The sequence below is a fragment of the Oncorhynchus mykiss genome, chromosome 3 (assembly GCF_013265735.2).
Source record: "Oncorhynchus mykiss isolate Arlee chromosome 3, USDA_OmykA_1.1, whole genome shotgun sequence".
In the NCBI taxonomy this organism is placed as follows: Eukaryota; Metazoa; Chordata; class Actinopteri; order Salmoniformes; family Salmonidae; genus Oncorhynchus; species Oncorhynchus mykiss.
The window spans coordinates 83,607,805-83,635,538 of NC_048567.1; the positions used below are offsets into that span (position 1 = coordinate 83,607,805).

General features: G+C 47.5%; 2 protein-coding genes across 2 annotated transcripts in view; both read right to left on the bottom strand.

The window, feature by feature from the left end:
• The window catches only part of abcb6b (ATP-binding cassette, sub-family B (MDR/TAP), member 6b), a 65,958-nt gene extending 60,883 nt beyond the window's left edge, over positions 1 to 5,075 (bottom strand). Inside the window, exons 1-2 of the mRNA XM_036965263.1 lie at positions 4,831 to 5,075; positions 433 to 525 (exon numbers count right to left, since the gene is read on the bottom strand). Of these exons, the coding sequence (XP_036821158.1) occupies positions 433 to 525; positions 4,831 to 5,029 (292 nt within the window). The 5' untranslated portion in view covers positions 5,030 to 5,075. The remainder of the gene's footprint in view (positions 1 to 432; positions 526 to 4,830) is intronic.
• A 13,689-nt stretch (positions 5,076 to 18,764) lies between these two features.
• LOC110520669 lies at positions 18,765 to 21,477 on the bottom strand. The gene is made up of 3 exons (XM_021598087.2): positions 20,359 to 21,477; positions 19,720 to 20,205; positions 18,765 to 19,568 (listed from the first exon to the last, which is right to left on the bottom strand). The coding sequence occupies exons 1-3, from the start codon at positions 21,131 to 21,133 to the stop codon at positions 18,928 to 18,930; spliced, it is 1,902 nt and encodes a 633-aa protein (XP_021453762.2). The 5' UTR covers positions 21,134 to 21,477; the 3' UTR covers positions 18,765 to 18,927.
• Between the last annotated feature and the right edge of the window lie 6,257 nt (positions 21,478 to 27,734).

The window sequence follows — 27,734 nt, forward strand, 5'->3', positions numbered from 1 at the left end:
AACAGTAGCCATGAATAGGTAACAGTATCCATGAATAGGTAACAGTAGCCATTAATAGGTAACAGTAGCCATTAATAGGTAACAGTAGCCATGAATAGGTAACAGTATCCATGAATAGGTAACAGTAGCCATTAATAGGTAACAGTAGCCATTAATAGGTAACAGTAGCCATTAATAGGTAACAGTACCCATGAATAGGTAACAGTAGCCATTAATAGGTAACAGTACCCATGAATAGGTAACAGTAGCCATTAATAGGTAACAGTAGCCATTAATAGGTAACAGTAGCCATTAATAGGTAACAGTAGCCATGAATAGGTAACAGTATCCATGAATAGGTAACAGTAGCCATTAATAGGTAACAGTACCCATTAATAGGTAACAGTAGCCATTAATAGGTAACAGTGATCGGAGTATCCTATTATTCCTCACCTGCCCCTCCACCCTGGAGGAATTTGAGCAGGACATAAATACACACGGTGGTGGCCAGGGTCCTCCAGCTGCTGCCATCAGACAGATTATTCACTAGGCAGACACAGAGGACAGACACACAGGGACAGATTATTCAGTAGAAAGACACAGAGGACAGACACACAGGGACAGATTATTCAGTAGACAGACACAGAGAGCAGACACACAGAGAGATTATTCAGTAGACAGACACAGAGAGCAGACACACAGAGAGATTATTCAGTAGACAGACACAGAGAGCAGACAGACAGAGACAGATTATTCATTAGGCAGACACAGAGGACAGACACACAGAGAGATTATTCAGTAGACAGACACAGAGAGCAGACACACAGAGAGATTATTCAGTAGACAGACACAGAGAGCAGACAGACAGAGACAGATTATTCATTAGGCAGACACAGAGGACAGACACACAGGGACAGATTATTCAGTAGACAGACACAGAGAGCAGACACACAGAGAGATTATTCAGTAGACAGACACAGAGAGCAGACACACAGAGAGATTATTCAGTAGACAGACACAGAGAGCAGACACACAGGGAGAGATTATTCACTAAACAGACACAGAGGGAGAGATTATTCACTAGACAGACACACAGGGAGAGATTATTCACTAGACAGACACACAGGGACAGATTATTCACTAGACAGACAGACACAGGGAGAGATTATTCACTAGACAGACACACAGGGAGAGATTATTCACTAGACAGACACACAGGGACAGATTATTCACTAGACAGACAGACACAGGGAGAGATTATTCACTAGACAGACAGACAGGGAGAGATTATTCACTAGACAGACACACAGGGACAGATTATTCACTAGACAGACAGACACAGGGAGAGATTATTCATTAGACAGACAGACAGAGACAGATTATTCACTAGACAGACACAGAGGGAGAGATTATTCACTAGACAGACACACAGGGACAGATTATTCACTAGACAGACACACAGGGACAGATTATTCACTAGACAGACAGACACAGGGACAGATTATTCATTAGGCAGACCCATAGGACAGACACACAGAGAGATTATTCATTAGGCAGACACATAGGGAGAGATTATTCAGTAGACAGACACACAGGGAGAGATTATTCAGTAGACAGACACACAGGGAGAGATTATTCAGTAGACAGACAGACAGGGAGAGATTATTCACTAGACAGACAGACAGGGAGAGATTATTCATTAGGCAGACACACAGGGAGAGATTATTCATTAGGCAGACACACAGGGAGAGATTATTCAGTAGACAGACACAGAGAGCAGACACACAGAGAGATTATTCAGTAGACAGACACACAGGGACAGATTATTCATTAGGCAGACCCATAGGACAGACACACAGAGAGATTATTCATTAGGCAGACACACAGGGAGAGATTATTCAGTAGACAGATTATTCATTAGGCAGACACACAGGGAGAGATGATTCATTAGGCAGACCCATAGGACAGACACACAGAGAGATTATTCATTAGGCAGACACACAGGGAGAGATTATTCAGTAGACAGATTATTCATTAGGCAGACACACAGGGAGAGATGATTCATTAGGCAGACCCATAGGACAGACACACAGGGACAGATTATTCATTAGGCAGACACAGAGGGAGAGATTATTCAGTAGACAGATTATTCATTAGGCAGACACACAGGGAGAGATTATTCATTAGGCAGACACACAGGGAGAGATTATTCAGTACACAGACAACACGGGAAGATATTGTCGCTGTTTGATAAAAACCTCTTAACTCCAAAACAGAAACTTTTCAAGAAATGGGAAAACATTTCCATATTTTCCCGTTAAACTAACAATAATTAGGAAAGTTCAGAAGATACTTTAAATACATTTTCTTAGTCATGAAATCGATTCATAGCATATCAAAGATGAAAATATACAACACCCAAGGACTAAATAGAGTAGGGAGCAGACTGGTTAATCTGAAATACTCCTTTAATTTATAAACGCAATCGCAACCACACTGCCCTAACCCATCTGGACAAGAGGAATACCTATGTGAGAATGCTGTTCATCGACTACAGCTCGGCATTTAACACCATTGTACCCTCCAAGCTCGTCATCAAGCTCGAGACCCTGGGTCTCGACCCCGCCCTGTGCAACTGGGTACTGGACTTCCTGACGGGCCGCCCCCAGGTGGTGAGGGTAGGCAACAACATCTCCACCCCGCTGATCCTCAACACTGGGGCCCCACAAGGGTGCGTTCTAAGCCCTCTCCTGTACTCCCTGTTCACCCACGACTGCGTGGCCACGCACGCCTCCAACTCAATCATCAAGTTTGCGGACGACACAACAGTGAACAACGACGAGACGGCCTACAGGGAGGAGGTGAGGGCCCTCGGAGTGTGGTGTCAGGAAAATAACCTCACACTCAACGTCAAAAAAACTAAGGAGATGATTGTGGACTTCTGGGAACAGCAGAGGGAGCACCCCCCTATCCACATCGACGGGAGAGTAGTGGAGAGGATAGTAAGTTTTAAGTTCCTCGGCGTACACATCACAGACAAACTGAAATGGTCCACCCACACAGACAGCGTGGTGAAGAAGGCGCAGCAGCACCTCTTCAACCTCAGGAGGCTGAAGAAATTCGGCTTGCCACCAAAATCACTCACAAACTTCTACAGATGCACAATCGAGAGCATCCTGTTGGGCTGTATCATCGCCTGGTACGGCAACTGCTTCGCCCACAACCGTAAGGCTCTCCAGAGGGGAGTGAGGTCTGCACAACGCATCACCGGGGGCAAACTACCTGCCCTCCAGGACACCTACACCACCCGATGTCACAGGAAGGCCATAAAGATCATCAAGGACAACAACCACCCGAGCCACTGCCTGTTCACCCCGCTATCATCCAGAAGGCGAGGTCAGTACAGGTGCATCAAAGCTGGACCGAGAGACTGAAAAACAGCTTATATCACAAGGCCATCAGACTGTTAAACAGCCACCACTAACATTGAGTGGCTGCTGCCAACACACTGACTCAACTCCAGCCACTCTAATAATGGGAATTGATGGGAAATGATGTTAAATATATCACTAGCCACTTTAAACAATGCTACTTAATATAATGTTTGCATACCCTACATTAATTATCTCGTATGTATATGTACATACTGTACTCTATATCATCTACTGCATCTTTATGTAATACATGTATCACTAGCCACTTTAACTATGCCACTTTGTTTACATACTCATCTCATTTGTACATACTGCACTCGATACCATCTACTGCATCTTGCCTATGCCGTTCTGTACCATCACTCATTCATATATCTTTATGTACATATTCTTTATCCCCTTACACTTGTGTCTATAAGGTAGTAGTTGTGGAATTGTTAGCTAGATTACTTGTTGGTTATTAATGCATTGTCGGAACTAGAAGCACAAGCATTTCGCTGCACTCGCATTAACATCTGCTAACCATGTGTATGTGACAAATACAATTTGATTTGATTTAAAAGTAGAACAAGAGATTTGCAGAACAAAATGGTGACTGATTTTGGTATCCAAAAACAAACCACATAAAAGGTTGACAAACGGGCCAATAGCTACCAGACAGTGAGAGTTACCAGCTCTTTGGGAAGCAGTGTTTCAGAACCCTGGGGGTTCATTGTCATTCATACCCATTAGGACTGAGAATCAGCACCATATGAATGGAGAAAGGAAAGGAACAATGAAACCTGCAGCCCACAGAGGGAAAGTACCCCTTTATGTCTTGTTGGAGGGGACAGGATGGAGGGGAGGAGAGGGAGGGTAAAGGGAGACGAGGGGTGCTGATTTTTTAGCCTTGGCACGGGGTCGGAGGGGGCCAGGGACAAAACTTCCCTTGTAGCAGCATGTTAAGTCCTCTAAAAGCCCCATAATGCCCCCTAATCATGACTGGCAAGGTGAGTGACCTCCCACACTATATACAGGGGCGCAACTTTCACTGGGGACGGGTGGGACGTCCACCCTACATTCTGAAATTGTATTTTTGGAGTAGGGGACATACAGTCTCACCTATGTTTTTGGAGTAGGGGACAGTCTCACCTATGTTTTTGGAGTAGGGGACAGTCTCACCTATGTTTTTGGAGTAGGGGACAGACAGTCTCACCTATGTTTTTGGAGTAGGGGACAGTCTCACTTATGTTTTTGGAGTAGGGGACAGACAGTCTCACCTATGTTTTTGGAGTAGGGGACAGACAGTCTCACCTATGATTTTGGAGTAGGGGACAGACAGTCTCACCTATGTTTTTGGAGTAGGGGACAGTCTCACCTATGTTTTTGGAGTAGGGGACAGTCTCACTTATGTTTTTGGAGTAGGGGACAGTCTCACCTATGTTTTTGGAGTAGATGGGGACGAAGACGTTGATGACCCTTTCCATGGCCAGTAGGGCCAGACAGAGCAGGACCATTACCTGAAGAGGCAGGCTGCCCCGGGGCCACAGGTAAGGGGCCAGGAGACGCACCTTCTGCCCAAAACCATGCCATGTTGACACGGTCTGGGACGACTTGGATGTGGATGGGATGGACATAGATGGAGGCTCACTGTCTTTCTGTTGTCTTCTATTGTCAGGCTGTAGAGGGAAGAGTGACACTTTTTTTTAGGAAACAAAGTAACAAATGACTTTCAGTGTACTACAACTGTTGAAGCTCGTCGTAAGAACACTGATGTGTAATGCATAAAAAAAATAAAAAAAAATGAACAGGATAACCAATTACAAAATACAACATTATCATCCATCGTGTCATATTTCCATGCATTATACTTGTATGCCTAACAATATAAATAAATAGATGTTTACCTCAATAGTCAGAGTAATTCCAGCTCCTTTTGCATCTTGATTTGCCATTTGATAAACTGAACTAGAGGACTTGTTCCTCATGCCTCCAGCTCTGACTAATGTTCAACAGTGGGTCGCCTGCAGGCCACATACCGATGTTACCAGGTTGCTGTGCCTTTTTTTGTTTTATTGGGGGGCAAACTGCACCGTCAGCATGTTCTGCGTTCTAAACTTCCACACAGCGCGCAGGGAGAACAGATGAAACAGTGACATCATACACGTCTGTCAAGGGACTGACCGTTCCAGTGGTATATATATGAACCATTGGTTTTTAGAGAGAACATAATAACACATGTCTACTTAGCAGTCAGGATGGATCATAGAGATAGATAGAGGACTCATCTTTGTATCTGTGACATTATAGTGTCTGTGACAGCACGGGCAGCGCCATTGATGCTATCACCATTTTAAAGTAGTTACTTTTTTTTCTTCTTCACGATTGGCTGATCTCTCCTGATGACCTGGTTGGACACGACTCAAACAGGGTCACCACGAGGGATCAGCCAATGAGGTTGGATGTCCCACCCAGTTGACTATATTATAATGGTGGAAGCTCTCAATGGCGCTGCCCATGCTAATGCAGCCTTTTGGCCACTAGAGGCCTCTATCATTCTCTATGGTATGGATTGGGTGGTATTTCTCACATGACCGGGGCATGTGGTCATGTGAGAGGGTCTGCCCTGCCATTGTCCAGTTTAAATAGAGGTCAATTCAGCTTTAATACTTCATTCTAAAGCAGTTACAAGGAAAGTTGTTACATTTGTATCATTGTGTCATTGTTACATTGTATCGTTGTCTCCAGTGTTTTCTCCTGGAAGTTGTTCCATGTTATATCATTGTTACATTGTATCGTTGTCTCCAGTGTTTTCTCCTAGAAGTTGTTACATATTGTATCATTGTTACATTGTATTGTTGTCTCCAGTGTTTTCTCCTAGAAGTTGTTACATGTTGTATCATTGTTACATTGTATCGTTGTGTCCAGTGTTTTCTCCTGGAAGTTGTTACATGTTATATCATTGTTACATTGTATCGTTGTCTCCAGTGTTTTCTCCTAGAAGTTGTTACATATTGTATCATTGTTACATTGTATCGTTGTCTCCAGTGTTTTCTCCTAGAAGTTGTTACATGTTGTATCATTGTTACATTGTATCGTTGTCTCCAGTGTTTTCTCCTAGAAGTTGTTACATATTGTATCATTGTTACATTGTATCGTTGTCTCCAGAGTTTTCTCCTAGAAGTTGTTACATGTTGTATCATTGTTACATTGTATCGTTGTCTCCAGTGTTTTCTCCTAGAAGTTGTTACATGTTGTATCATTGTTACATTGTATCGTTGTCTCCAGTGTTTTCTCCTGGAAGTTGTTACATATTGTATCATTGTTACATTGTATCGTTGTCTCCAGTGTTTTCTCCTAGAAGTTGTTACATATTGTATCATTGTTACATTGTATCGTTGTCTGAATAATTTTGCACGCCCAATTTTTCAGTTTTTGATTTGTTAAAAAAGTTTGAAATATCCAATAAATGTCGTTCCACTTCATGATTGTGTCCCACTTGTTGTTGATTCTTCATAAAAAAATACAGTTTTATATCTTTATGTTTGAAGCCTGAAATGTGGCAAAAGGTCGCAAAGTTCAAGGGGGCCGAATACTTTCGCAAGGCACTGTATGTCAGCCCTGCAGTAACCCCCTGCAGTAACCCCTGCAGTAACCCCCTGCAGTAACCCCTGCAGTAACACCCTGCAGTAACCCCCTGCAGTAACACCCTGCAGTAACCCCTGCAGTAACCCCCTGCAGTAACCCCCTGCAGTAACCCCCTGCAGAACCCCCTGCAGTAACCCCCTGCAGTAACCCCCTGCAGTAACCCCTGCAGTAACACCCTGCAGTAACCCCCTGCAGTAACACCCTGCAGTAACCCCTGCAGTAACCCCTGCAGTAACCCCCTGCAGTAACCCCTGCAGTAACCCCCTGCAGTAACCCCTGCAGTAACCCCCTGCAGTAACCCCCTGCAGTAACCCCTGCAGTAACACCCTGCAGTAACCCCCTGCAGTAACCCCCTGCAGTAACCCCCTGCAGAACCCCCTGCAGTAACCCCTGCAGTAACCCCCTGCAGTAACCCCCTGCAGTAACCCCCTGCAGAACCCCCTGCAGTAACCCCCTGCAGTAACCCCCTGCAGTAACCCCTGCAGTAACCCCCTGCAGTAACCCCCTGCAGAACCCCCTGCAGTAACCCCCTGCAGTAACCCCCTGCAGTAACCCCCTGCAGTAACCCCCTGCAGTAACCCAACAGTGGTTAAAGAAAATTGTGAGAAATAAAAAAGTACACCAGTTTCATTTAAGGACCAACACGTTGACAGCTGTTCCATACACGTTGACAGCTGTGTCATACAGGTTGACGGCTGATCCATACAGGTTGACGGCTGTTCCATACAGGTTGACGGCTGTTCCATACAGGTTGACGGCTGTTCCATACAGGTTGACGGCTGTTCCATACAGGTTGACGGCTGTTCCATACAGGTTGACGGCTGTTCCATACAGGTTGACAGCTGTTCCATACAGGTTGACAGCTGTTCCATACAGGTTGACAGCTGTTCCATACAGGTTGACAGCTGTGTCATATAGGTTGACAGCTGTTCCATACAGGTTGACAGCTGTTCCATACAGGTTGACAGCTGTTCCATACAGGTTGACAGCTGTTCCATACAGGTTGACAGCTGTGTCATACAGGTTGACAGCTGTTCCATACCATACAGGTTGACAGCTGTTCCATACTGGTTGACAGCTGTTCCATACTGGTTGACAGCTGTTCCATACAGGTTGACAGCTGTTCCATATAGGTTGACAGCTGGTCCATACAGGTTGACAGCTGTTCCATACAGGTTGACAGCTGTGTCATACAGGTTGACGGCTGTGTCATACAGATTGCAAAATAGTTGGGAGGGGATTTTCGACGTACCGATTCCATGGCACATGGTTTATGAATTGATACGCAAAACAACGCCGGACTCAAAACGTATGATTTTTTCCAATTTAAATTATTGTACAAGATTCTTGCAACCAATAGAATGTCATATAATAGGGGGATACAACCTTCCCTGCTCTGCAGATTTTGCTGCGAAGAGACAGAACCATTAGAACACTTGTTTTGGTTCTGTCCATATGTAGCTTGGTTTTGGTCGCAGGTTCAGGAATGGCAACATTTACTTGGAGCTAACTCTGCATTTAAAAAGTCATAGTCAATTGATCAATGATATAATCATACTCAAAAATGTTATCTTTCATTTACAATCTGTAGGAACTCTGAGAATAGAAAGGTTGAGATATTTTGGCAAACATCACAGCAGTTAAAAAATATATGTCAGCTAGAAATCAAAACTGGATGGTGGTCAGAGATAGATGGGAGGGGTTGAGGGGGGATGGGACTGGATGGTGTTCAGAGATAGATGGGAGGGGTTGAGAGGAGATGGGACTGGATGGTGTTCAGAGATAGATGGGAGGGGTTGAGGGGAGCTGAAGGATGGGACTGGATGGTGTTCAGAGATAGATGGGAGGGGTTGAGGGGAGCTGAAGGACTGGATGGTGGTCAGAGATAGATGGGAGGGGTTGAGGGGAGCTGAAGGACTGGATGGGGTTCAGAGATAGATGGGAGGGGTTGAGGGGAGCTGAATGATGGGACTGGATGGTGGTCAGAGATAGATCGGAGGGGTTGAGGGTAGCTGAAGGATGAGACTGGATGGTGTTCAGAGATAGATGGGAGGGGTTGAGGGGAGCTGAAGGATGGGACTGGATGGTGTTCAGAGATAGATGGGAGGGGTTGAGGGGATCTGAAGGACTGGATGGTGTTCAGAGATAGATGGGAAGGGTTGAGGGGAGCTGAAGGATGGGAATGGATGGTGTTCAGAGATAGATGGGAGGGGTTGAGGGGAGCTGAAGGATGGGACTGGATGGTGTTCAGAGATAGAAGGGAGGGGTTGGGGGGAGCTGGGACTGGGTGGTGGTCAGAGATAGATGGGAGGGGTTGAGGGGAGCTGAAGGATGGGACTGGATGGTGGTCAGAGATAGATGGGAGGGGTTGAGGGGAGCTGGGACTGGATGGTGGTCAGAGATAGATGGGAGGGGTTGAGGGGAGCTGAAGGATGGGACTGGATGGTGGTCAGAGATAGATGGGAGGGGTTGAGGGGAGCTGAAGGATGGGACTGGGTGGTGGTCAGAGATAGATGGGACGGGTTGAGGGGAGCTGAAGGATGGGACTGGATGGTGGTCAGAGATAGATGGGAGGGGTTGAGGGTAGCTGAAGGATGGGACTGGATGGTGTTCAGAGATAGATGCGAGGGGTTGAGGGGAGTTGGGACTGGATGGTGTTCAGAGATAGATGGGAGGGGTTGAGGGGAGCTGGGACTGGATGGTGTTCAGAGATAGATGGGAGGGGTTGAGGGGAGTTGGGACTGGATGGTGTTCAGAGATAGATGGGAGGGGTTGAGGGGAGCTGGGACTGGATGGTGTTCAGAGATAGATGGGAGGGGTTTAGGGGAGCTGAAGGATGGGACTGGATGGTGTTCAGAGATAGATGGGAGGGGTTGAGGGTAGCTGAAGGATGGGACTGGATGGTGTTCAGAGATAGATGGGAGGGGTTGAGGGGAGCTGAAGGATGGGACAGGATGGTGGTCAACGATAGATGGGAGGGGTTGAGGGTAGCTGAAGGATGGGACTGGATGGTGGGTGGTCAAAGATAGATGGGAGGGGTTGAGGGGAGCTGAAGGGTGTGACTGGATGGTGGTCAGAGATAGATGGGAGGGGTTGAGGGGAGCTGAAGGATGGGACTGGATGGTGTTCAGAGATAGATGGGAGGGGTTGAGGGGAGCTGAAGGATGGGACTGGATGGTGTTCAGAGATAGAAGGGAGGGGTTGGGGGGAGCTGGGACTGGATGGTGGTCAGAGATAGATGGGAGGGGTTGAGGGGAGCTGAAGGATGGGACTGGATGGTGGTCAGAGATAGATGGGAGGGGTTGAGGGGAGCTGGGACTGGATGGTGGTCAGAGATAGACGGGAGGGGTTGAGGGGAGCTGGGACTGGATGGTGGTCAGAGAGAGATGGGAGGGGTTGAGGGGAGCTGAAGGATGGGACTGGATGGTGTTCAGAGATAGATGGGAGGGGTTGAGGGGAGCTGAAGGATGGGACTGGATGGTGTTCAGAGATAGATGGGAGGGGTTGAGGGGAGCTGGGACTGGATGGTGTTCAGAGATAGATGGGAGGGGTTGAGGGGGGCTGGGACTGGATGGTGGTCAGAGAGAGATGGGAGGGGTTGAGGGGAGCTGAAGGATGGGACTGGATGGTGTTCAGAGATAGATGGGAGGGGTTGAGGGGAGCTGAAGGATGGGACTGGATGGTGTTCAGAGATAGATGGGAGGGGTTGAGGGGAGCTGGGACTGGATGGTGTTCAGAGATAGATGGGAGGGGTTGAGGGGAGCTGGGACTGGATGGTGTTCAGAGATAGATGGGAGGGGTTCAGGGGAGCTGGAGGATGTGACTGGACTGTGTTGAGAGATAGATGGGAGGGGTTGAGGGGAGCTGAAGGATGGGACTGGATGGTGGTCAGAGAGAGATGGGAGGGGTTGAGGGGATCTGAAGGACTGGATGGTGTTCAGAGATAGATGGGAGGGGTTCCGGGGAGCTGGAGGATGGGACTGGATGGTGGTCATAGATAGATGGGAGGGGTTGAGGGGAGCTGAAGGATGGGACTGGATGGTGGTCAGAGATAGATGGGAGGGGTTGAGGGGAGCTGAAGGATGGGACTGGGTGGTGGTCAGAGATAGATGGGAGGGGTTGAAGGGGAGCTGAAGGATGGGACTGGATGGTGGTCAGAGATAGATGGGAGGGGTTGAGGGTAGCTGAAGGATGGGACTGGATGGTGTTCAGAGATAGATGCGAGGGGTTGAGGGGAGTTGGGACTGGATGGTGTTCAGAGATAGATGGGAGGGGTTGAGGGGAGCTGGGACTGGATGGTGTTCAGAGATAGATGGGATGTAACGGTTTTCTTGATGAGAAGGAGAGTCGGACCAAAATGCAGCGTGTCTATTGCAATCCATGTTTAATGAAGTAACACACTAAACACAAACACTACCAAAACAATAAACTTAACGAAAACCGAAACAGCCTATACTTGTGTAACCTAACACAGAACAATGACACTAAGGACAATCACCCACGACAAACTCAAAGAATATGGCTGCCTAAATATGGTTCCCAATCAGAGACAACGATAAACACCTGCCTCTGATTGAGAACCACTTCAGACAGCCATAGACTTAGCTAGAACACCCCACTAGCTACAATCCCCATACATACACACCACATACAAAAACCCATGCCACACCCTGGCCTGACCAAATAAATAAAGATAAACACAAAATACTTTGACCAGGGTGTGACATGGGAGGGGTTGAGGGGAGCTGAAGGATGGGACTGGATGGTGATCAGAGATAGATGGGAGGGGTTTAGGGGAGCTGAAGGATGGGACTGGATGGTGTTCAGAGATAGATGGGAGGGGTTGAGGGTAGCTGAAGGATGGGACTGGATGGTGTTCAGAGATAGATGGGAGGGGTTGAGGGGAGCTGAAGGATGGGACAGGATGGTGGTCAACGATAGATGGGAGGGGTTGAGGGTAGCTGAAGGATGGGACTGGATGGTGGGTGGTCAAAGATAGATGGGAGGGGTTGAGGGGAGCTGAAGGGTGTGACTGGATGGTGGTCAGAGATAGATGGGAGGGGTTGAGGGGAGCTGAAGGATGGGACTGGATGGTGTTCAGAGATAGATGGGAGGGGTTGAGGGGAGCTGAAGGATGGGACTGGATGGTGTTCAGAGATAGAAGGGAGGGGTTGGGGGGAGCTGGGACTGGATGGTGGTCAGAGATAGATGGGAGGGGTTAAGGGGAGCTGAAGGATGGGACTGGATGGTGGTCAGAGATAGATGGGAGGGGTTGAGGGGAGCTGGGACTGGATGGTGGTCAGAGAGAGATGGGAGGGGTTGAGGGGAGCTGAAGGATGGGACTGGATGGTGTTCAGAGATAGATGGGAGGGGTTGAGGGGAGCTGAAGGATGGGACTGGATGGTGTTCAGAGATAGATGGGAGGGTTTGAGGGGAGCTGGGACTGGATGGTGTTCAGAGATAGATGGGAGGGGTTGAGGGGAGCTGGGACTGGATGGTGTTCAGAGATAGATGGGAGGGGTTCAGGGGAGCTGGGAATGGATGGTGTTCAGAGATAGATGGGAGGGGTTCAGGGGAGCTGGAGGATGTGACTGGACGGTGTTGAGAGATAGATGGGAGGGGTTGAGGGGAGCTGAAGGATGGGACTGGATGGTGGTCAGAGATAGATGGGAGGGGTTGAGGGGATCTGAAGGACTGGATGGTGTTCAGAGATAGATGGGAGGGGTTGAGGGGAGCTGAAGGATGGGACTGGATGGTGGTCAGAGATAGATGGGAGGGGTTGAGGGGAGCTGAAGGATGGGACTGGATGGTGTTCAGAGATAGATGGGAGGGGTTGAGGGGAGCTGAAGGATGGGACTGGATGGTGGTCAGAGATAGATGGGAGGGGTTGAGGGTAGCTGAAGGATGGGACTGGATGGTGGTCAGAGGTAGATGGGAGGGGTTGAGGGGTTGAGGGGAACCCATAGACATCACCAGATGCTGGGTTTCTTCCCTGGTGACGCTCTGCCTTTACTGCAGCTGTCTTCACTTCCTGCTTGTGCTTGGGGTGTTTTGCCTTCAGCAAGTGAAATGCCTGCTCAGTTGGATTCCGGTCAGGTGATTGACTTGGCCATTGCAGAACATTCCACTTCTTTGCCTTAAAAAAGTATTGGGTTGCTTTCGCAGTATGCTTTGGGTCATTGTCACTGTGATGCGCCGTCCCATGAAATTTGAAGCATTTGGCTGAATCTGAGCAGATACACCTACCTCCTCGACACAGATACACATACCTCCTCGACACAGATACACCTACCTCCTCGACACAGATACACCTACCTCCTCGACATACACCTACCTCCTTGACACAGATACACCTACCTCCTCGACAGATACACCTACCTCCTCGACACAGATACACCTACCTCCTCGACAGATAAACCTACCTCCTCGACACATTAGCCGTAAACACTTCAGAATTCATCCTGCTGCTTGTCAGCAGTCACATCATCACTAAATACAAGGGAAGCAGTTCCATTAGCAGCCATACATTCCCACACCGTAACACCACCTCCTCCATGCTTCACAAATGTATGCTCTGATGGTGAGCAGTTCCTTCCCTTCTCCATACTCTTCTCTTCCCATCATTCTGGTACAAGTTGATCTTTGTCTCATCTGTCCATAGGATGCAGGCTTTTTTAGATGTTGTTTGAAACACTCTAATCTGCTCTTCCTGTTATTGAGGCTAACCAATGGTTTACATCAACCGGGTCGGACTGTTCTCAGCACTACACAAGCTGACCAATGGTTCACATCTTGCGGTAAAAACGCTCTGTATTTATTCTGGTGAAGTCTTCTCTTGACTGTTGACTTTGACACAGATACACCTACCTCCTCGACACAGATACACCTACCTCCTCGACACAGATACACCTACCTCCTCGACACAGATACACCTACCTCCTCGACACAGATACACCTACAGTGCCTTGCGAAAGTATTCGGCCCCCTTGAACTTTGCGACCTTTTGCCACATTTCAGGCTTCAAACATAAAGATATAAAACTGTATTTTTTTGTGAAGAATCAACAACAAGTGGGACACAATCATGAAGTGGAACGACATTTATTGGATATTTCAAACTTTTTTAACAAATCAAAAACTGAAAAATTGGGCGTGCAAAATTATTCAGCCCCCTTAAGTTAATACTTTGTAGCGCCACCTTTTGCTGCGATTACAGCTGTAAGTCGCTTGGGGTATGTCTCTATCAGTTTTGCACATCGAGAGACTGAAATGTTTTCCCATTCCTCCTTGCAAAACAACTCGAGCTCAGTGAGGTTGGATGGAGAGCATTTGTGAACAGCAGTTTTCAGTTCTTTCCACAGATTCTCGATTGGATTCAGGTCTGGACTTTGACTTGGCCATTCTAACACCTGGATATGTTTATTTTTGAACCATTCCATTGTAGATTTTGCTTTATGTTTTGGATCATTGTCTTGTTGGAAGACAAATCTCCATCCCAGTCTCAGGTCTTTTGCAGACTCCATCAGGTTTTCTTCCAGAATGGTCCTGTATTTGGCTCCATCCATCTTCCCATCAATTTTAACCATCTTCCCTGTCCCTGCTGAAGAAAAGCAGGCCCAAACCATGATGCTGCCACCACCATGTTTGACAGTGGGGATGGTGTGTTCAGCTGTGTTGCTTTTACGCCAAACATAACGTTTTGCATTGTTGCCAAAAAGTTCAATTTTGGTTTCATCTGACCAGAGCACCTTCTTCCACATGTTTGGTGTGTATCCCAGGTGGCTTGTGGCAAACTTTAAACTACACTTTTTATGGATATCTTTAAGAAATGGCTTTCTTCTTGCCACTCTTCCATAATGGCCAGATTTGTGCAATATACGACTGATTGTTGTCCTATGGACAGAGTCTCCCACCTCAGCTGTAGATCTCTGCAGTTCATCCAGAGTGATCATGGGCCTCTTGGCTGCATCTCTGATCAGTCTTCTCCTTGTATGAGCTGAAAGTTTAGAGGGACGGCCAGGTCTTGGTAGATTTGCAGTGGTCTGATACTCCTTCCATTTCAATATTATCGCTTGCACAGTGCTCCTTGGGATGTTTAAAGCTTGGGAAATCTTTTTGTATCCAAATCCGGCTTTAAACTTCTTCACAACAGTATCTCGGACCTGCCTGGTGTGTTCCTTGTTCTTCATGATGCTCTCTGCGCTTTTAACGGACTTCTGAGACTATCACAGTGCAGGTGCATTTATACGGAGACTTGATTACACACAGGTGGATTGTATTTATCATCATTAGTCATTTAGGTCAACATTGGATCATTCAGAGATCCTCACTGAACTTCTGGAGAGTTTGCTGCACTGAAAGTAAAGGGGCTGAATAATTTTGCACGCCCAATTTTTCAGTTTTTGATTTGTTAAAAAAGTTTGAAATATCCAATAAATGTCGTTCCACTTCATGACTGTGTCCCACTTGTTGTTGATTCTTCACAAAAAAATACAGTTTTATATCTTTATGTTTGAAGCCTGAAATGTGGCAAAAGGTCGCAAAGTTCAAGGGGGCCGAATACTTTCGCAAGGCACTGTACCTCCTCGACACGGATACACCTACCTCTTTGACACAGATACATCTACCTCCTCGACACAGATACACCTACCTCCTTGACACAGGAGCGCCTACCTCCTTGACACAGATACACCTACCTCCTTGACAGATACACCTACCTCCTCGACACAGATACACCTACCTCCTTGACACAGATACACCTACCTCCTCGACAGATACACCTACCTCCTAGACTTTGACACAGATAATCCTACCTCCTAGAGGGTGTTCTTGATCTGGCCAACTGTTGTGAAGGGGTTGTTCTTCACCAGAGAAAGAATCCTTCTGTCATCCAGCTCCCTGAGACATGAAACAGATCGGTGGGATGGCATACAGGCTATCGCCAATTTATTAACGCACAATTAGCCCAAATGGATCATGGAAACCACTTCAACCACTTCCTTTTCATTCCACACTCGGTTTTCTCTAAGTGTTTTTTAATATTATTTTATAGGTGTGACGTCATTCCATCCAGCTGTTTCCATGAACCATGGAAACGCACAGTAACAGGAAATTGTCCCATCTATTTTCTATGCAAACTTTCTAAATGCTGCCAAAACATAACTGACAGGACAGGTTCATGGAAACAGCTGTTCACCTTGAACACTGCTAATGAAACTATCAACTAGGGACAAGAGGAATGAAGCAAGAGAAATTCAGTCTGATCAAAGACTAGGCCTATCTCTAAAAAGTGATTCATAATGTATTGGATGGTTTCCTATTATGTCATTGAATAGGCCTATATCTGAATAGAGCTTATATATCATGATATAAAATCCAGTTGCAGAGCAATACAATGTATAAATAACAGTTGATTAAATAATATTGACAATGAAGTGTGCCAAATAAAATCATTCGTTTGACCTAGATGCAAGACGATTCTATCAGTTATCCAAGTACAGTGATTTATCCTCCATATTTCAAGACATGTAGGGATGGTCATTATTCAAGTTAACATAAATAATGTATTTTAATAAAAATACTGTTGTTGTACATTAAAACATTCTCAGGTAATTAAAACAAAAAGCAATTCAATTATCATTATTAGGCTGTTATCCTAAAATAAAAGCCTTTTGATCAATTTGTCACAGGCAATTTAGATAATTTTGCATTCACACAATTCCCTTTGAAATATCTCATGTTATTGGCCCTGCATCAGAAGGCATAGGCTGTGTCTGAAAATGACACCCTATACCCTATATTGTGCACTACTTTTGACCAGAGCCATAAAGACTTTTGTCAAACGTAGTAGTGCACTACATAGGGAATAGGGTGCCATACAACGGAGTGACTCCACAAAACACATAATCTGCTCTATTGTTACTGGTAGAGTAGAACTGGTACTGGTAGAGTAGAACTGGTACTGGTAGAGTAGAACTGGTAGAGTAGAACTGGTACTGGTAGAGCAGAACTGGTAGAACTGGTACTGGTAGAGTAGAGCTGGTACAGGTGGTAGAGTAGAACTGGTAGAGTAGAACTGGTACTGGTAGAGTAGAACTGGTACTGGTAGAGTAGAACTGGTAGAGTAGAACTGGTACTGGTAGAGCAGAACTGGTAGAACTGGTACTGGTAGAGTAGAACTGGTACAGGTGGTAGAGTAGAACTGGTAGAGTAGAACTGGTAGAGTAGAACTGGTAGAGTAGAACTGGTACTGGTAGAGTATAACTAGTAGAGTATAACTGGTACTGGTAGAGTAGAGTAGAACTGGTACTGGTAGAGTAGAACTGGTACTGGTAGAGTAGAAATGGTAGAGTAGAACTGGTACTGGTAGAAGTAGAACTGGTACTGGTAGAGTAGAACTGGTAGAGTAGACTGGTACTGGTAGAGTAGAACTGGTACTGGTAGAGTATAACTAGTAGAGTATAACTGGTAGAGTAGACTGGTAGAGTAGACTGGAAATGGTAGAGTAGACTGGTAGAGTAGACTGGTACTGGTAGAGTAGAACTGGTAGAGTAGAACTGGTACTGGTAGAGTAGAACTGGTAGAGTAGAACTGGTACTGGTAGAGTAGAACTGGTAGAGTAGACTGGTACTGGTAGAGTAGAACTGGTAGAGTAGACTGGTACTGGTAGAGTAGAACTGGTAGAGTAGACTGGTACTGGTAGAGTAGAACTGGTAGAGCAGAACTAGTACTGGTAGAGTAGAACTGGTAGAGTAGAACTGGTACTGGTAGAGTAGAACTGGTAGAGTAGACTGGTACTGGTAGAGTAGAACTGGTAGAGTAGACTGGTACTGGTAGAGTAGAACTGGTAGAGCAGAACTAGTACTGGTAGAGTAGAACTGGTAGAGTAGAACTGGTACTGGTAGAGTAGAACTGGTACTGGTAGAGTAGAACTGGTAGAGTAGAACTGGTACTGGTTGAGTAGAACTGGTACTGGTTGAGTAGAACTGGTACTGGTTGAGTAGAACTGGTACTGTAATGTTGGTCTCCTGCCCTCTAATTAAAATGTGGACCACAAAGCCAATTCCACTCTTCCCCTCTAATCAGGGACTGATTTAGACCTGGGACACCAGGTGGGTGATTCCCCTCTAATCAGGGACTTATTTAGACCTGGGACACCAGGTGGGTGATTCCCCTCTAATCAGGGACTGATTTAGACCTGGGACACCAGGTGGGTGATTCCCCTCCAATCAGGGACTGATTTAGACCTGGGACACCAGGTGGGAGATTCCCCTCTAATCAGGGACTGGTTTAGACCTGGGACACCAGGTGGGTGATTCCCCTCTAATCAGGGACTGGTTTAGACCTGGGACACCAGGTGGGTGATTCCCCTCTAATCAGGGACTGATTTAGACCTGGGACACCAGGTGGGAGATTCCTCTCTAATCAGGGACTGATTTAGACCTGGGACACCAGGTGGGAGATTCCTCTTTAATCAGGGACTGATTTAGACCTGGGACACCAGGTGGGAGATTCCTCTTTAATCAGGGACTGATTTAGACCTGGGACACCAGGTGGGAGATTCCTCTCTAATCAGGGACTGATTTAGACCTGGGACACCAGGTGGGTGATTCCTCTTTAATCAGGGACTGATTAAGACCTGGGACACCAGGTGGGAGATTCCTCTCTAATCAGGGACTGGTTTAGCCCTGGGACACCAGGTGGGTGATTCCCCTCTAATCAGGGACTGATTTAGACCTGGGACACCAGGTGGGTGATTCCCCTCTAATCAGGGACTGATTTAGACCTGGGATACCAGGTGGGTGTAATTCATTATCAGGTAGAAGAAGAAAAAAAACAGCAGTAATCCAGAACTTGTTGGGTAAGATTTGAATACCCATGATCCCTTGTTACTGGTAGAGCTCAGAGTCTGTCAGGGAGAGGCCCTGCTGTGAGGATGATGTCATTGTAGGCTGCATAATGTGCTCCACCATATTGTGTCCTCCATGTTGCCCCAGCATTAGAGAGGAGGAGTTGAACTGGAGAGGAGGGTAGTTAACGTTACCAGCCCCAGTCTCACAGTGACTTCTGTTGTACAAAAAACTGTTATTGTACTGCGATTGAGAGACGGCAGCATTGTTCCTCTGAGGAGTCTGAGTGGGGCCTGTGGTTTTGTGTTGTGTGTGGTGGCTAATCTGGCTATGATTCCCCAGCCCACTGTTCAGACTATTCCCCTGGCCCAGTCCAGGTCCAGTCTGTTGGTGTTGTGTCTGTTGGGTCATCTGAGTCAGTAGACAGGCCTGCAGCTTCCTCTTGGCTCTCCAGCGGGCCACTCTGAGCCGGGTCTTCTCCCGTCTCTCCTTCACCAGGTCAGCTAATAGAGGCTGGGGAAGATTCTTCTCCATCTCCCTCTGACGGGTCTGGCTCCTCCTCCTCAGCTCAGTTCGTCTCATTTTAAACTCCTCGTACAGACTCAGGTCCTTGGGCCACGGACGCACCATGGGCCTGGGAGCAACTCCTGACATGGACATCACTGCCTGGGACAGCCCATCTGAGGATGAAGAGGACAAAAAAACATTCCATTAGATTGGATAAATTATATTTTATTGAACAGAAGCATAGTGACCACAACAAAGCAGTATTTTGCCTTGGGACATGGCTGTAGATTATGGAGCCACCATGTCTCGGGAGATTTAACTCACATGAACAAGAGTCGGCTGAGGTGAAGGGTGTATTCTCTGCTAAGGTCCTCTGGCTCTGTGGTGGACAGGGTGCTCTCCTATCCCTCTGGCTTTGAGAGCCCGGGATGGTCCTATGACTGTCCAGGAGGAGGTTGCCCTGAGTCTGCCTATCTAAAAGGTTGCCCTGAGAGTTGAAGCCTTCGGCAGCCAGGTTTATCAGCAGGGTCTCCACCTCCTCTGGTTCCTGTTTGATACAGATGATCTCCACCTCAGCTTCCTCCTCTTTCACTTGGAACTGGGACAGGGGCTGGGAGGATGGCAGTACACTCCTGGCAGAGCAGTCTGCTCCGTCAGTCCTGGGAGGGGAGAGGACCAGCTGGGCCCCCGGGTCTGTGCTTGTCTCTGGTGGCTGTGTACTTATGGTCCACTCAGCCTGACACTCTTCTTCCTCCTCCCTCCTCTGGCTCTCATCAGACACCTTGGGGTCTAGGAGGGCTGGGGGCTCCTCTGGGGGGATAGAGAGGTAACATGGTGGTCAACAAACACGGGGAAAATAGAGGGCTATACTAGTTCAGTCAGGCCACCAATTTACATACACAAACAAACACAGAATAATAGCCACATACAAAACCCAACAAGATCTGAGAAAAGACATTCTACCTTTCAAAGGTTCCAGATGCTCTGATGAACTGTTCATTGCAGAGACAGTGGGTGTCAATGTCCGGTCCTCCAGAGTCGGGGAGATCACAGTTGTCAGATCATCGTGACTGTCAAAGGATGTTGATGTTGCCCTAACGGTTACCATATTATCAGAGGGCTGGGTGGCCCTGACCAAATGATCAGAGGGCTGGGTGGCCCTGACCAAATTATCAGAGGGCTGGGTGGCTCTGACCAAATTATCAGAGGGCTGGGTGGCCCTGACTAAATTGTCAGAGGGCTGGGTGGCCCTGACCAAATTATCAGAGGGCTGGGTGGCCCTGACCATATTCTCAGAGGGTATGGTGATGGTGACTCGATTCCTTGCCTGTACGTTTCCATTTGTAGTGGGAATTTGGTTGTTGTTTGGAACCGTCCTTCTCGGCGGCTGTGGTAAACCCGAGGACAGTGCGGCCTCGGAGGAACCGTGAATTCTGCGGGGATCAGAATGGCCGAATGCTGTCCGGTAGGTCTGATAAGTGGCAGAGTGCGCGTTCTCATCCAGAGCGTTCATGTGTTTCCGCATGGTCTTAATCTGAGATCGGGATATCTCCAGCATCTGTCTTATGTTCTCCGCCTCTTTCTCTTTAGCTACTACCTCCATCTTCAGCTCGTCGAATTTAATGCCGACCACTCTAAGCATCTCTCCCAACACCGTCTCAACAGCGGCACTAACCGCTCTCTCTATCACGGTACCCATCTGTCCCCGCATTAGGGAAATTGTTAGACTGATATCCATTTTTGTAAAACTGCAAATAACAACCTTTCAATTTGTTTATAACATCGGAGGTCAAATTTTATAGTCTGTCGTCCATCGTGAAATGCATAGCAAGCGATAGATTGCTGCTAACATCGAGCTAGCTAGCTACCCTCGTAGTAAGCGGAAAACCTGCTCCAGAGAGCTAACTAAACAAGACAATTGAAAGGCTTTTCACTGTTTGTAAGTTATTAAATAGTAAAAAGTCCCTGGCTAATTTCGAAACCAGAAGATGTCAGAGAAACTGAAAATATTTCAACTTCGGATCTATGTAAACAAATAGGTTCTCCTTTAATCGTTCCTGTGTTTCATCAAATATGTCCGATAGGATCGCCGGATTGGAGGTTTAAGTTCCGGGTAGGAGCATGACGAGAAATCTTTAACGGCCTTACCTTGGAAGGTATGCTATGCTGTGCAAATCATGAACTCAACAGGTTACAATACGATATTATTTGTTAAAATTGGACTGAATATGGGTAGAACGTAGAATTAGCTCCAACAGTGCAGTAGAATCTAACAATTTACAATACACACAAATCTAAAAGTAAAAGTATGGAATTAAGAAATAATGTCTTAGTGGCATTGACAAAAATACAGTATATACATATTCAATGAGTAAAACAGTATGTAAACATTATTTAAGTGACCAGTTAGATCAGAATCGCTGTCATTGTCATTGGCCTGGAAAAATAATTAAGCTAGCTATTGCAGAACACCAACACAAGCAGACCAGAAACAGAAGTTTTTATGAAAATGACGTTTTGCCAAATCCAAACTGGCCTCCCTTTGGGGGCGTTTTGCTGCACATTGACAACCCATAGTGGAGCGCAGCTCAACGCTGATTGGCAAAGTATTTTATCAAGGGAGACCAAAAGCTTCCTGGCATCAATAAATCCAATGCTACCTCAGCAACATGTTCAACTCTTTTGGTCCTGACAGCATCAGATCCTGAGACAGAGGGGTGCTGAAAGATTTTATTTTAAAAATTAAAATATTGGTGACATATTTGTGGAAGCCTGGCTTCCCTTGGCATCCTTGAATACACACCACTGCTTCTGAACACATTTCTGTTTGTTGTCAATTCTTGCAAATGTTTTAAAATACGTACTTTTATGTTTGCTAGCTGGACAGTCAAGTGCTAAACTGTAAACCAATCAAAACTTGTTTACTATCCATGGTATATCTCTGCTGATCATGTCTGCCAATCACGTTATCCGTATATACTGTAAATAGTAGACAACTGGTGACTGTTTTACGGGAGGGGACGAGACAGCCCTTTACGTTGCTGGTTTCGTAGTTAATGGAGCCAATAATCAACATCGGAACAGAAGGAGCGCTTGGGACCGGAACATTCCGTTTCGAAAGTGAACGCAGTGTTGCGTTTGGTTGCCGGATCTGCAGAGCTGTACTGAGACTGAGGTAGGCATGGCAGATAGCTCAGATGGGAGTAAGTCTGAGATGGATGAAGGTAGAAAGTGGATTAACCACAGATGGGGACATAGAAATTGGTGCAGTGGCCTCCGATGAAAGGGGGAGGTGAGGGAGTAGCACACACTGTGATCTCAAATGTGACCATCAGTGTGCGGTCACAAAATAAGCGTTGGTGGTGAACAGGGTTGACTTCTTGGCGTTCATGCCTCGTGTGATGAATATGAGTGGTCAGGTTAAGAAAAAGTCTACAAGCATAGATGTGATGATATGTGCAGCCAAAGATTTCCTGTGAATTACAGAAGCAACCAGAGTAATGATGCATGAGATGTTTAAACAGCAGTTTTATTTGTTTACCTTTATTCAACTAGGCAAGTCAGTTAAGAACAAATTCTTATTTACAATGACGGCCCTACCCCGGCCAAACCCGGACGACGCTGGGCCAGTTGTGCGTCACCGTATGGGACTCCCAATCACAGCCGGTTGTGATACAGCCCCGGAATCGAACCAGAGTCTGTAGAGACACCTCTAGGACTGAGATGTAGTGCCTTAGACCGCTGTGCCACTCGGCATCCCAAACACTAAACAATATACTGGGTTAAAATAATATAGGATATAGTGGTATCAGATCATTCTCCTGTATCATGCTTAATTACACCACCAGAAAATACACATAGTGACAGAATATGGAGAATAAATACATACAATTAAAAAGTAAAGACCTTTACAAATGTGGACAGAGAAAAGCCGACCCCCGACATCATTTGGGACGCTTTTAAGGCGTACATTAGGGGAATGATAATCTAATAGCTCTGCAAAAAAATTTGCCGAGTTAGAAATTTAAATTGAAAGAAAATTAAATCACTATCTTAGATAAAGACCATACATTTTTTATTTTTTATTTTTTTTTAATGTCAGAATTTAAGCAGGAATATGATTTTTTACTTTTGAAGAGAGCCAACAACTGCAGGTTAAACTCAAATAAAGCACAGTACTTAATGGGCTCCCGAATGGCGCTCCCCATACACTCCCCCATATACTCCCCCCAGCGCTCCCCATACACTCCCCTCAGCGCTCCCATGCACTCCCCCATACACTCCCCCATACACCCCCCCAGCGCTCCCCCATACACTCCCTCATGCACTCCCCCATACACTCCCCCATACACTCCCCCCAGCGCTCCCCATACACTCCCTCATGCACTCCCCCATACACTCCCCCCAGCGCTCCCCATACACTCCCCCATACACTCCCCCCAGCACTCCCCATACACTCCCCACAGTGCTCCCCCATACGCTCCCCCCAGCGCTCCCCATACACTCCCCCATACACTCCCCCAGCACTCCCCCATACACTCCCCCATACACTCCCCATACACTCCCCCATACACTCCCCACAGTGCTCCCCCATACGCTCCCCCCAGCGCTCCCCATACACTCCCCCATATACTCCCCCCTGCGCTCCCCATACACTCCCCCCAGCGCTCCCATACACTCCCTCATGCACTCCCCCATACACTCCCCCATACACCCCCCAGCACTCCCCATACACTCCCCCCAGTGCTCCTCATACACTCCCCCCAGCGCTCCCCATACACTCCCCCATATACTCCCCCCAGCGCTCCCCATACACTCCCCCCAGCGCTCCCCATACACTCCCCCATACACTACCCCATACACTCCCCCCAGCGCTCCCCATACACTCCCTCATGCACTCCCTCATACACTCCCCCATACACCCCCCCAGCGCTCCCCCATACACTCCCTCATGCACTCCCCCATACACTCCCCCCAGCGCTCCCCATACACTCCCCCATATACTCCCCCCAGCGTTCCCCCATACACTCCCCCATACATTCCCCACAGCGCTCCCCATATACTCCCCCCAGCGTTCCCCCGTACACTCCCCCATACACTCCCCCCAGCGCTCCCCATACACTCCCCCATACACTCCCCCCAGCGCTCCCCATACACTCCCTCATGCACTTCCCCATACACTTCCTGTCACTGTTCCTCATATAACACAAACAGAGTTGTTTGCTGTTCCATCCTGTGAACTCTACCCCTCTCATCTCTCTCCTGTCCTCCCCAGTTAACAGGGCCTGTAAACAACAGTGAGACTGACTAACACAGAAGCAGCACTGAACAGCTGTGCAAGCGAAGGTAACACCCCACACAGTCTCAAACTATCATGTCTCCCTTTAAAACAAAGTTTAATACGCATGGATACTCACAGATGTTGTTGGTGTGCCAGATGGATACTCACAGATGTTGTTGGTGTGCCAGATGGATACTCACAGATGTTGTTGGTGTGCCAGATGGATACTCACAGATGTTGTTGGTGTGCCAGATGGATACTCACAGATGTTATTGGTGTGCCAGATGGATACTCACAGATGTTATTGGTGTGCCAGATGGATACTCACAGATGTTGTTGGTGTGCCAGATGGATACTCACAGATGTTGTTGGTGTGCCAGATGGATACTCACAGATGTTGTTGGTGTGCCAGATGGATACTCACAGATGTTGTTGGTGTGCCAGATGGATACTCACAGATGTTGTTGGTGTGCCAGATGGATACTCACAGATGTTGTTGGTGTGCCAGTTTACCATTGCAGACCTCAGTTTCCCTTCACACCAATACACATAAGCTGTTCCTGTGATGTCACCATTACTCTCACTTGTTACAAAATACTCTTCACCATATTTATTCAATATCTTTTATTTCTCTCCTAGGAATCATATTTTTTGCAGTGCTGGTGAAATGGACAATCAAACATGTCAGCTGTTGCTTTGTTGGATAATACAATTTTAATGCAATTTATGTCTTGTACAATCTATCCATTATTTTGAAAGAATATGAATTGTCCTACATGAAATTCTCTGAACAATGAGGAAGGAATCCAGCAGGTTGTCCTACAGGAAAATGGCCACCCTGCAAATCTTGTGGAATTACCTGCAGGACTCTTACCTACAGGATATCCCACAGGATTTTGGGGCCATTTTGGTGTAAGACAATTCCAATAGGCAGTCCTTCAGGATTTATTTGAGGACTACTAGGATCCTGTAGGAATCCTGCAGGAAAGTGGCCCCGGAAATCTTGTGGGATATATATTCTGCTGGATTCCAGTAGGACTTTTTTGTAAGGGCTGAACAAATTTGAGGTCTTGTGAGCGGAAAAACTTCAACTTGCAACTTCCTGTACGTGTTTACAGTGAACACTGAGGCTGTACCCTTACAGTTTTAGACAGTACCCAATAGCCTATTATCAGGGCTTAGGCTAAGACAGTGAACACTGAGTTTATAGCCTCAACAGTTTGAACGCTACAGAAGTCACATCGATGGTACTGGGTTACCTTCAGACTGGTCCTGGGGAGACGGTACTGGGTTACCTTCAGACTGGTCCTGGGGAGACGGTACTGGGTTACCTTCAGACTGGTCCTGGGGAGACGGTACTGGGTTACCTTCAGACTGGTCCTGGGGAGACGGTACTGGGTTACCTTCAGACTGGTCCTGGGGAGACGGTACTGGGTTACCTTCAGACTGGTCCTGGGGAGACGGTACTGGGTTACCTTCAGACTGGTCCTGGGGAGACGGTACTGGGTTACCTTCAGACTGGTCCTGGGGAGACGGTACTGGGTTACCTTCAGACTGGTCCTGGGGAGACGGTACTGGGTTACCTTCAGACTGGTCCTGGGGAGACGGTACTGGGTTACCTTCAGACTGGTCCTGGGGAGACGGTACTGGGTTACCTTCAGACTGGTCCTGGGGAGACGGTACTGGGTTACCTTCAGACTGGTCCTGGGGAGACGGTACTGGGTTACCTTCAGACTGGTCCTGGGGAGACGGTACTGGGTTACCTTCAGACTGGTCCTGGGGAGACGGTACTGGGTTACCTTCAGACTGGTCCTGGGGAGACGGTACTGGGTTACCTTCAGACTGGTCCTGGGGAGACGGTACTGGGTTACCTTCAGACTGGTCCTGGGGAGACGGTACTGGGTTACCTTCAGACTGGTCCTGGGGAGACGGTACTGGGTTACCTTCAGACTGGTCCTGGGGAGACGGTACTGGGTTACCTTCAGACTGGTCCTGGGGAGACGGTACTGGGTTACCTTCAGACTGGTCCTGGGGAGACGGTACTGGGTTACCTTCAGACTGGTCCTGGGGAGACGGTACTGGGTTACCTTCAGACTGGTCCTGGGGAGACGGTACTGGGTTACCTTCAGACTGGTCCTGGGGAGACGGTACTGGGTTACCTTCAGACTGGTCCTGGGGAGACGGTACTGGGTTACCTTCAGACTGGTCCTGGGGAGACGGTACTGGGTTACCTTCAGACTGGTCCTGGGGAGACGGTACTGGGTTACCTTCAGACTGGTCCTGGGGAGACGGTACTGGGTTACCTTCAGACTGGTCCTGGGGAGACGGTACTGGGTTACCTTCAGACTGGTCCTGGGGAGACGGTACTGGGTTACCTTCAGACTGGTCCTGGGGAGACGGTACTGGGTTACCTTCAGACTGGTCCTGGGGAGACGGTACTGGGTTACCTTCAGACTGGTCCTGGGGAGACGGTACTGGGTTACCTTCAGACTGGTCCTGGGGAGACGGTACTGGGTTACCTTCAGACTGGTCCTGGGGAGACGGTACTGGGTTACCTTCAGACTGGTCCTGGGGAGACGGTACTGGGTTACCTTCAGACTGGTCCTGGGGAGACGGTACTGGGTTACCTTCAGACTGGTCCTGGGGAGACGGTACTGGGTTACCTTCAGACTGGTCCTGGGGAGACGGTACTGGGTTACCTTCAGACTGGTCCTGGGGAGACGGTACTGGGTTACCTTCAGACTGGTCCTGGGGAGACGGTACTGGGTTACCTTCAGACTGGTCCTGGGGAGACGGTACTGGGTTACCTTCAGACTGGTCCTGGGGAGACGGTACTGGGTTACCTTCAGACTGGTCCTGGGGAGACGGTACTGGGTTACCTTCAGACTGGTCCTGGGGAGACGGTACTGGGTTACCTTCAGACTGGTCCTGGGGAGACGGTACTGGGTTACCTTCAGACTGGTCCTGGGGAGACGGTACTGGGTTACCTTCAGACTGGTCCTGGGGAGACGGTACTGGGTTACCTTCAGACTGGTCCTGGGGAGACGGTACTGGGTTA

Bases quoted from the DNA above. Each gene is read 5' to 3' on its own strand.
- LOC110520669 (XM_021598087.2), bottom strand. From the start codon at position 21,133: ATGGATATCAGTCTAACAATTTCCCTAATGCGGGGACAGATGGGTACC. The intron at 20,206-20,358 runs GTAGAATGTCTT...CTATCCCCCCAG, and splicing joins GCATCTGGAACCTTTGAAAG to AGGAGCCCCCAGCCCTCCTA. The intron at 19,569-19,719 runs GTGAGTTAAATC...CTTCATCCTCAG, and splicing joins CTCAGCCGACTCTTGTTCAT to ATGGGCTGTCCCAGGCAGTG.